This window comes from Pongo pygmaeus, chromosome 16, assembly GCF_028885625.2.
Source record: "Pongo pygmaeus isolate AG05252 chromosome 16, NHGRI_mPonPyg2-v2.0_pri, whole genome shotgun sequence".
In the NCBI taxonomy this organism is placed as follows: Eukaryota; Metazoa; Chordata; class Mammalia; order Primates; family Hominidae; genus Pongo; species Pongo pygmaeus.
The window spans coordinates 23,425,201-23,436,047 of NC_072389.2; the positions used below are offsets into that span (position 1 = coordinate 23,425,201).

General features: G+C 39.3%; 1 protein-coding gene across 6 annotated transcripts in view; it reads left to right on the top strand.

The window, feature by feature from the left end:
* LOC129026619 (zinc finger protein 705A-like) overlaps positions 1-10,196 on the top strand; it is a 65,164-nt gene extending 54,968 nt beyond the window's left edge. For 4 of the 6 annotated variants that reach the window (XM_063653252.1, XM_063653254.1, XM_063653253.1 and 1 more), the window contains 5 exons: positions 2,830-2,912; positions 4,606-4,732; positions 5,510-5,605; positions 6,136-6,218; positions 7,264-10,176. In XM_063653252.1, the coding sequence (XP_063509322.1) occupies positions 2,901-2,912; positions 4,606-4,732; positions 5,510-5,605; positions 6,136-6,218; positions 7,264-7,773 (828 nt within the window). In that variant the 5' untranslated portion in view covers positions 2,830-2,900 and the 3' untranslated portion in view covers positions 7,774-10,176. Of the gene's footprint in view, positions 1-2,829; positions 2,913-4,605; positions 4,733-5,509; positions 5,606-6,135; positions 6,219-7,263 lie in introns of all 6 variants that reach the window. The other 2 variants (XM_054473763.2, XM_054473761.2) reach the window with 2 other exon arrangements.
* Positions 10,197-10,847: the final 651 nt, after the last annotated feature.

Below are 10,847 nucleotides of genomic sequence, written 5' to 3' on the forward strand. Positions count from 1 at the left end.
ATACAAAATTAGCCGAGCACGATGGCGCATGCCTGTCATCCCAGCTACTCAGGAGGCTGAGGCTAGAGAATTGCTTGAACCCGGGAGGTGGAGGTCGCGGTGAGCCGAGATCACGCCACTGCACTCCAGCCTGGGCAACAAGAGCGAAACTCCGCTAAAAAAAATAATAATAATAATAAAAAGAGAGAGAGAGAGAGAGAGAGAGAGAGAGACATCTGGAGGGAGATACTAAGCTGTGCAGGCTCTCATCTTGAAGTCACCAAATACATAAGTTGTTATTCCTGCTCTGGTGAAAAGTTTGTCAATACATTTTTTTCCATGAATTAATGAAAATTTGAGACCCATAACATAAGTTTTTAAAAGTTTCTCCTAAAGATTGCTTGTGTATGTATGTGTTTTAAAATATATTTAATCTCTACATCTTGAAATAGTTTTTATACATTCCACACAAGAGTCCTTTATGAAATAAGTATGCTTTAACTTTCTTATAATATTTGTCCTTTTTTGTCCCTGCCACAGTCTGTATATTACCAGTTAAATTACTTTTAGTTCATGTTTGGGTTATAATTACACACAAATATTCTCTAAAGCCCAAATCTTATTTTGATATTCGAGGAAGGGTTTACATGGTAATAATATTAAGGGTTACAGCTGGTTTCACTGAAGCTTTGTAGGCATTCTCTAATATCTTATTTTTTGAAGGAATTATAGACTTCAAAATTCTGCTTGAATTATAGTTCTGCTTGAATTTTAGACTACATAATACATGTACTGTCAGGTACATTCATGGAAGGGACAGGCAGATGGAGTCATATGTTACTGGAGTCTTGACGAACAGATGTAGAAAGTAGTCCAAGGAATAAGAAAAAAGTTGATATTGAAAAGTGCTTGTTGAAGTCTGTAAATGTGCATTAAATGTGGCAGTAAAAATAGACACAGTGATGTTTGGGAACTGGGGTCTAAATGCTGGAGTCCCCAGAATCATAGAGAACCTTGGTTAGGCGAGTAATTTTGTCAAAAAGCAAGAAGAGGCAGCGACAGGCAGAATATAATTAAAAGTACTGCTGGGTCATTTTCTAATTTTGTAATTTTGTCATATTTTTCAAACTCTGTTGATCATTTATTAAATTGGTAAATAAACTATAATCAGCAGGGTTACGATGAGGGTTAAATAAGGACTTCATGTACAAATGGGTCAGTAAATTTTTTGTTTATGACACATAATTATCGTTTGTACATAAAATATATTTAATTATTTTTATATTTTTAGCAGGGAAATAATACACGCATGTTTCCCCCTGTCTCAAACACATACATTCATATAAACATATGCACCTATATACCTACATATCTATGTATGAATATATACATGGACATCGGTATTTCTCAGCAAATATGTATCATGATAATCAGAGATATTGCAACTAACAAAGACTAATATAAACCATGATTGCAAGAATTTTAGATTCCACGTTACTAAAATATCAGATTGAGCTGCTAAATTTCTCCCACCCCTAAGTTATTTTGTATTTTCTGAGCATCCTAGAGGATTGTGACTGTATACACAGGACAGAAACACCATGACTAAGGGTACTCCTGCTAATTTCTGACGCAGGAGATTTTAAGGGCTAGATTAGCAGGATGGGAGTGTTGACCCTCTAAGTGAAATAAATCCCTGAATTGATTATCCCCATCCTAAAACAGATTTTTTTTTTTTTTTGAGACAGAGTCTCGCTCTGTCGCCCTCGCTGGAGTGCAGTGGTGGGATCTCGGCTCACTGTAATCTCTGCCTCCCGGGTTCAAGCGATTCTCCTGCTTCAGCCTCCTGAGTAGCTGGGATTACAGGCAAGCACCACCGTACCCAGCTAATTTTTGTATTTTTAGTAGAGACGGGGTTTCACCATTTTGGCCAGGCTAGTCTCGAACCCTTGACCTCAGGTGATCCGCCTGCCTTGGCCTCCCAAAGTGCTGGGATTACAGGCATGAGCCACCGCACTCGACCCTAAAACAGATTCTTACTTGATTATTTCCAAGTTCCAAGGGGAAATACAAAAGTCCGAGTTGAGTGAAAGTAAAAGTGGAGTAAGGCTTCAGAAGGCTGTGGTGGGTGTTGGAGAAACATTGCTAGGGCATAAAGCTAGGATAATAAAATCTGAGAAATCCCAGTGTTTATCTGTAGGTGGAAATCATATTCCACATGTGGATGGAGTCAGGGATCCCTGTGTTTTAAAATCAGTGAGGGAATTGAATATCTGGACTTGCACCAATTAACATACAAAACTCAGTGCTTTTGACGTTCTCATTCACAAGATATCTGTGTTCCTTCTTTATTAGCAACCATAGTCATAGGCTTCCTAATTTTTTTTTTTTTTCGAGACGGAGTCTCGCTCTGTCGCCCAGGCTGGAGTGCAGTGGCGCGATCTCGGCTCACTGCAAGCCCCGCCTCCCGGGTTCAGGCCATTCTCCTGCCTCAGCCTCCCGAGTAGCTGGGACTACAGGCGCCCGCCACCACGCCCGGCTAATTTTTTGTATTTTTAGTAGAGACGGGGTTTCACCGTGTTAGCCAGGATGGTCTCGATCTCCTGACCTCGTGATCCACCCGCCTCTGCCTCCCAAAGTGCTGGGATTCCAGGCGTGAGCCACCGCGCCCGGCCGGCTTCCTAATTTTGACCGCGGGAAAAGAGGAGAGGCCTCTGCGTGTTTGTGTCTGTTGGTTAGGCTGTGGTGCAGGTGATGTCACACTTCAGTGAAAGTCTGGCTTTTCATCACAGGTTGATCTGAAAATTGTGCACAAGACTGGTGTCTCACATGTTCTTTCTCCAACCTCAGCTTTTCTTAGTGCCTAAAGTGCCTGCAAGTGGAAATCCAGAGGAAGACAGAGAGAAACTGAGTTCCTGACAATGCATTCACTAGTGAGTAGGGGATGCCTCTTTCTACGGAAATTATACCCATATTGCTGGCAAATGGGCAGTTTTCTCCAATTTGCATGGGTGTTTCATTTTTATTCTTCTTTTTGTTTGTTTTTACGATGTAAAATCCACCCAGCCTGGGTGTTCCAAATGCAATCAGGAGGCTTTCAGGTATCTGGCCTCCAATTAGGTTTTCTCAGGAGTCTAGGTTGGGTATCGTGTGTCAAAGACTCCTAAATTATCAATATAATTTCTAATATTATACTACTTTATTCCAGCCCCTATTAAGGCTATTTACAAAAAAAGATATGAGAGGTTTCATTTATATATTTCTTTTTCTTCTATCCATCCTATAATCTCATGGGAAATAATTGACCCATTAACTGTACTGTTGGCTGAAATAGACTTAGGATTGTGATGAATGCAGGCAATAGAGATGAGTGAACAGCAGAACATCACAGCCCAACGGTGAGTCTGATGTTCTAGCAGCTGAGTTCAATAAATCCAGTGTGATAGGACTTGGGCAAGAGCTGTGCAGTGTTGAGGGAAGAGAAAAGTTTGATAAAATATAATTGAGCTTTTAAAAACTTTGCGAAAGGATAACTAAAGAAGTCATTATTATTCTTATCCCCATTCATTTTACCTTTTGGTAATTAACCTTTTTGCCTTCTGGTAACTGAAAGTAACGTATAAGAAATATAATTATTTAATTATGGTTGCACACTCAGAAGAAGGAATATAGTAGCTAGAGCACAATTTAGGGTTCTGTGGAAATGCTTTATAAGGGCTGGTTAGAAAAAAATCAATAAAGAGGCTTTTTTAATCCTTGAACAAGTGAAGTGACAAGGTAAATTTAAAAGAGAAACAATGATAACTGATGTTTGGATTGCCGAGAGAAAGTTGAGAACAGGAGGCTTCATATCACAGGAATCATCAGACTAAGATTTCCTCAGTATAGCAGCCTCAGCGGTCTTGTCTTGTGCTGCTAGACTGTCTTTAAGCCTTGTCATGAACACCTGAATTATATAACATTAGAGAGACTATATGTATGAATTGAATCCTATATTCTGCATAAAGCTTGTTCAGTTCTGAAGAATGCTGGAGTCTGGTTCATTACTTTCTAACTTTTTAATGAATAAGGGACCAATGACTTATATTTAATAAATATTTGCTAGATAGGAAACACATTTTCTATTAGTTCATTAGATTATTCAAAACACATAATAGGTCTTTTAACCATTTGATTGGTGAGAAACCTGTGGTTCATCTAGAGAAATAAATTATTTCATCACAGTCGTGTTTAAAAAGTAGTAAATCATGGTTATTTGCCTTGTGACAAATCTGTAATTTACTTGAAATTCATGGTAAATTTCATTTTATTTATGAATGTTGAAGTGAAAATTTTATAATCAGTTATGTAGAGGTGATTAATACATTACTGAAAAAATCTGGGTTATATTATGCCACACCTCATGCGATATTTCTTTATAGTAAAGTTTAATGGATTCAGAGTGGGTATATCTCTGTGAGTGAATCTGAAAGTCAGATACCAGCTTAGTACTGAGAATGAACTGGCTGGAACCCAAAACACTGAGTATTCTGCATACCCAGCTCCTAGCTATGTCATCGCAGCCTTCCTCTTCTGGACATTGAAAGGGATTTCTCTGTCTAAACTAAAATGTCTGTGATGTTTTAGAAGAAAGTGACTTTTGAAGATGTAGCTATTGACTTCACCCAGGAAGAGTGGGCCATGATGGACACATCCAAGAGAAAGCTGTACAGAGATGTGATGCTGGAAACTATCAGTCACCTGGTGTCCCTCGGTGAGTCCCTCAACATTCACATACATATGTAGACACATATTCGCTCATTCATTCAATAAGTGTTAGAACAGCTTCCCCATATCTCACTCTAATCTCTTCTCTGATTCTCTCACAGATCTCATCTGAAAAAAGTTTGAACTCTCTAAATCTATCTGAAATAAGTATCTTTCTTTTTATTTTATTTTATTTAGTTTGTCACTCAATTAGAATGTAATCTTGACAAGGATTTCATGGTTTCTTTGGTACTCAGTCTCTAATACTCATAACAGACCTGGGAACTTAATGAATATTTTCAATGTATTAAATTAAATATTTTCTAAATAACTCTTCCGCTTTAGTGTATGCTTAGGCTGAGACCAATTAGTGAAAACAATAGCAATATCTTTTCCATATAGAACACCAATTATTTTTGTAAATCGAATGTTTTTTTTTGTTCTGCGTGAGAATAATAATAAACACACTGTGCAGAGATTTAATTACTCTCTTTCTGAAAAGATTGTGTATTATGCATTGTGTCTTGGAACTTAGGCATGGACTCAGCATTCATAGGTCCTGACTGTTTTGAATTTCCTTTTCCTGATGGACCTTTGGTTTGGATTTGTTTTCTAGTCTCAGGTTGGGTCAGAAAAATCCTGGGGAGTTTTCTGTGTTCTAGGTCTTGTGGCCTGAGCTGACTTTCACTGTTTTTATTCTTCCTTGATAGCCTGCCTTACACTCGGTGATAATGCACATTTATTGACAGCGAACTCAAAACACATGTATTCTTTCCACTAACAGGGTACCAGATAAGCAAATCCTGTATAACTTTGCAGCTGGAGCAAGGAAAAGAGCTGTGGCAGGAAGGAAGAGAATTTCTTCCAGACCAGAACCCAGGTAAGCAACAGGGTCCTGTGCTCTAATAGGAGGAGGTGCTTTGTCAATGAATAATATCAGTTGAATATTAATGAGTGGTTTTATTAAATGAGTGATAATTTCTAAAATGTAGGTTAGGCTACTGGAGCAGAATTCCTTAGATGTGATTATCATTTTGTTCATGTGTCAGATGCTACTCTTGTGTCCTCTTGCCTTTTCTTTTACTTTTGGGAAAAGGATAATTCATGTACTTGTTGGGGTTAAACTTTCACATGCTGACTCTTTTCCTGATACCCTGTGAAGATTATCCCTCTATTTACCTGCCTCATATCTCATCTCCATTTTAACTCTTTTCACATTTTAATTTTAAAAATCTTTTCTAATTGCTGACACTGTACAATCTATTTTTCCTATTCAAGTAGTTTCTTCATTTGACACACTTGCCACATCTAAGTGTCAATTTTTGAAAAAAAGTAAATGGGCCTTGGGGCTTTTCAAACAATTTTATTACCATAATACCAATGTAACAATTTCTTTTTCAATTATTTCAGACAGGGAAAGTGCCCTTAAGAAAAAACACATGATATCCATGCATCCTATCATCACAAAAGACGCATCCACCAGTATGACAATGGTAAGTTTTATGGCTGGTAAGTTTTAAAAACATGGTAATGGGTTAAGTTAGTAATGAAGCACAATCACCTGAGTGTAATTAGGCTGGCATTAAATGCTTTCTAAGCAAAAAAAAATTGGATACTTTGAATTTAGTGAATAAATTGAGCTGTGTTCCAAACCATAACATGAGATCTCTAAAACAGAACAAGTGCGTATACATTGCTCATGCCCAGACATTGAAAGATATTGATATCATCACAATTAATGCAGTAAGTCTGCAGTTGGGATCTTACAGAACAGAACATATCTGTGTCTGTAGGAGATAATGTGTATGCAAATGTCAATCGAGAAAAATGACAAGACAAGTCTCAATCATTTTAGGAGATTTATTTGCCAAAGTTAAGGACATGCACCCAGGAGACAGGTGTATGCCTTTCTCCAAAGATGATTTTGAAGGCTCCAAATTTAAAGGGGAAAGGGTGGGATATTGAGAAGTACACAATTTTCATGTAAAAGGTGGGTAGAAAAAATAGTCATTCATGCATTCTTCTGGCTCAGTGAATCTGGATTTTTGAACATAAGATGACATAAACAAATGGGGCAGAGGAATAATGCAGGAAAGCTGCATTTTACATAAGACAACATAGGCAAAATTGGGCAGGGAAACAATCACATATGTATTCGTGTCTGGTGAACTGGGGATGACTGCACCTGTAAAGACAAGCTATCAGTTTGCATTGCCATGGTGTAATTTTAACAGCTCATGAGGAATTTCCTTGTGGGCAAAATATGTGGGAGGCGTGTAGCTTTTCATCTTGTAGCCATGTTATTTAGGAACCAGAAGAGGGAGGCAGGTTTGTGTGACCCAGTTCCCAGCTTGATTTTTCCCTTTGGTTAAATGAGTTTGGGTCCCAAAATTTCATTTCCTTTCACACAAGTAACATTGGAAAGATTTCAACTGGGGTCTACCACTGAATGGTTGGTCTAGGATTCAAAGGTAGTGAAATGAATGTATAGATATATGTGGGTAAACCATTAAGAGCTTTTAATCTTTGTCCCCAAAGGAGAACTCTCTCATTCTGGAGGATCCTTTTGAATGTAATGATTCGGGAGAAGATTGCACTCACAGTTCCACAATAACTCAGTGTTTGTTAACTCATAGTGGAAAGAAACCCTATGTCAGCAAACAGTATGGAAAATCCCTTAGTAATCAGTTGTCCCCTAAACCACATAAACAAATTCATACTAAAGGTAAATCATATCAATGTAATCTATGTGAAAAGGCCTATACTAATAGCTTTCACCTTAGACGGCACAAGATGACTCACACTGGAGAGAGGCCATATGCATGTGATCTATGTGGAAAAGCCTTCACTCAGTGTTCTCACCTTAGAAGACATGAGAAAACTCACACGGGAGAGAGACCGTATAAGTGTCATCAATGTGGGAAAGCCTTTATTCAATCCTTTAACCTTCGAAGACATGAGAGAACTCACCTTGGAAAGAAGTGTTATGAATGTGATAAAAGTGGGAAAGCCTTTAGTCAAAGCTCTGGTTTAGAGGAAACAAAATAATTCACACTGGAGAGAAACCACATGCTTGTCTTCTATGCGGGAAGGCCTTCAGTCTGTCTTCCAACCTTAGATGACATGAGAGAACATGCACTGGAGAAAAGCCATATGAATGCCATTTATGTGGGAAAGCCTTCAGTCAATGTACTAATCTTAAATAGCATCAGGAAATTCACCCTGGAGAGAAAATTATAAACTTCTTCAGAACATATTCTGACTTTAGATGACATTAGGAATGACGAATGTAAGGAATGTGCAAGAGACTTCAGCTGTAGTTGTAGCATCTAAACATACCAAAGGACTCACATTTTGAAGAAATGCTGTAATCAACATGGAAGATACTTCAGTTACCTTTATTCTTCAGTCCACATGAATAAATTCATATGGAAGAGAAATTGTATGACATGTGTGTACCAAAGACTTGTTAATGATCTGATCATAAATGACATGAGAGAGCTGAAACTGTCAACATAATAAACTAAAAGTCTTCAGCAACAGCTTTAACTTAAAACATGTGGGACTTTCAGGTGGAGAATCTCTAACTCTGCATTCAGTGTGAAAATGTTTTTATTTGCAATTTATTGTCAAATAACATAAGAAAACTTTACTTGGATGAACGCTTTATTTGTATTTTCTGTGAATAAACATTCAGCCAAGCACCAGGCTTGAGGTTCACAAGAAAACACAGTGATAAAATGCTGCTAAAATGGAAAACAAGAGAGGAAAGCCTTTATAAGCTAAATAAGAAGGGAAAGTCTTTCCAAGGGCAATGAATTCTCTTGGAATACCAAATACGTCTTACTGGAGAAGTTATGCAATGAAAAATCACAAGAAATCCTTTCTGCATAGAGCAACACTTGTGGCACATGTGAGATTTCACACTGGACAAAACATGGTTGGCATCTTGAAAGGAGAAAATTCTTTAGTGGTAATTCATTTCTTAGTTGACATTAAGTTTCTCACATTGAGGAGCTATCAAACTTGAAAATCACTGTGGAGAAACCTGATAGATTTCTCATCAGAAAAGTGAGTCAAGAAGGTGGGCCTCTAGAAAAAACTCTTAACACATACTTTAGCAAAATAATTCAGAAATTTGAGAAAATGTCTATTCATAAAAATGTGGCATGTAAATGTATAATAGCAAAGTGATCAGGGAATAAATTGAATGCAGAATTATATAAGAAATTTCATTAAACTTTTCCAAAAGATCAATACTTACAAATATTGAAAGAATACAATCGGTTGTTGAAAAAACTTAGTATGTTGGCGAAGTCCTTGTTTCATTTATGCAGCCCTAACAAATCGATTTGCATCTGCACTCCTTGGCTGAGATTTTTGGTCGAGATTCTACCCCAACTTCTGAGTCTCCCCAGTCTTCAACAGCTCTTTCCTCACAGCTCACCTCCCTTTTCTTCAACGTCCACTAAAACCACTTGTTTCCATCCAACCCTCGAGTTGATACACCAGGGATCTTCAGCCCCACTTGCCAGATTTCTCAGTGGGTCATTGCATAGATTTAGCAGGGAAATGGAGGCTGTATCAAAGACACCTAGTATATGCATTTGGGTGTCCCCAGCCCTTGCCTCTGTCTCTGAGCAGTTACCTGGGATCAGAGAATAAGGCAGCTCTTCTCTTCTATCCCTCAGAAGGCTCTTGAAATTTTGTCCCTGGAGCCTCTCTAACTGGAGGTAGCAGTTCATCTCATGACACCCCACATTTTATTCAGGTAAGTCCTAAGTTATTACACAGAGACAGACACGGCTGTGCACCTTTTACTGCAGTCCAGAAGATAAAACACCAGCATGATAAAAGAGCCGAACCTGTCAGCCACATTGCAAAAGCCTTTCCTATATTTGATTCAATGTACTTTTCCTGAAGCAAAATGAAAGTTCTCACAGAGGGGCCTCCTCTGCCTTGTCCTCAGAATTGGAAAATGTATTGTCCATCGAGGAGCCTCAGTACTGAACCTAAAACTCAAGAGAAAGTGTTTCCTGAATATGAAGTGGGATGACTTGAAATTTTGCCAAACAGGCACAATCTTAATACGATAGGCCTTACTAAGGCTAAATGGCCTTATCCATGGTTGAAATTGACACATCATTATATTAAAAAATCTCCACAAGTGATAGATTTTACTCCGCAGCCAGGGTTTATGTCAAGTGTGAGGATAATGAGCAAGAAATTCAAGCCCTTGGCAAACTGGTTGGAGAGGCAAGGAATATGTCCAGGCAGAGCTCATATCATTATTTATTGTTTAATCTATTTAATTAAATATGTAATTTACCCACAAACTGTGGCTGACATTATATGTACTCCTGAGCCACATTAAGATATACTATTTGTGCTGTGAAATTCTACAGGATTTGACAAATGCATGGTGGCAGATCTCCAGCCATTATTAAAGCATAACACAGAATGCTTCTCTTATTCAAGCTCTTCTTCCCTCCACATAGAGGGAATCAATCGACTTTTGTATACTGATTTTTGAATTTGCTTCTTTATTTCCATCTTCTTTAATTAAAGCACAGGATATCGTACTCAATTTCCATTTGATCTTCCAAAAGAAAAGTACTGAATAATCTACACCTGAATTTCAGTGAGTCAGGCTCAGGTCCACCACTAAGGCCAAACGTCCTGTGCTGCCAACTCATGGCTGGCAGAGGGCAATGAAACCCATCTTTCCGGCCATGCAGGGCACATGCGCGATCTGCCTCCCACGGCGGGCCGCGTCTCCAGGAAGGACCTGAGTTTTCTTTACCCGTGGTCAGGGAGGCGCCATCGCCCTGGCTTTGGGGCTGGGGCCTCCGGGCAGGTTCCGGTAGGGGCGTTGGAGAGGCCGCTCTTTTTGCAAGGCCTGAGATGGCGGGCCCTGCGCAGGCCACCCTATTCCGCGCCCTCAGGGCATCAGTATCCGCCTGAGGCCGGATGCCCCTGCTGGGCCCGGATGCCCCCGCTGGGCCCGGAGCATCCTTGGCGCTGCCCTCCCAGAGCCCCGCAGAGGCTGAGGTGGCGCGGGGTGGGTCCCCGGCTCCGCGAGAAGCGGCAGCAGCGAGGGCTGGAGGACCCGGGCTCTGGGG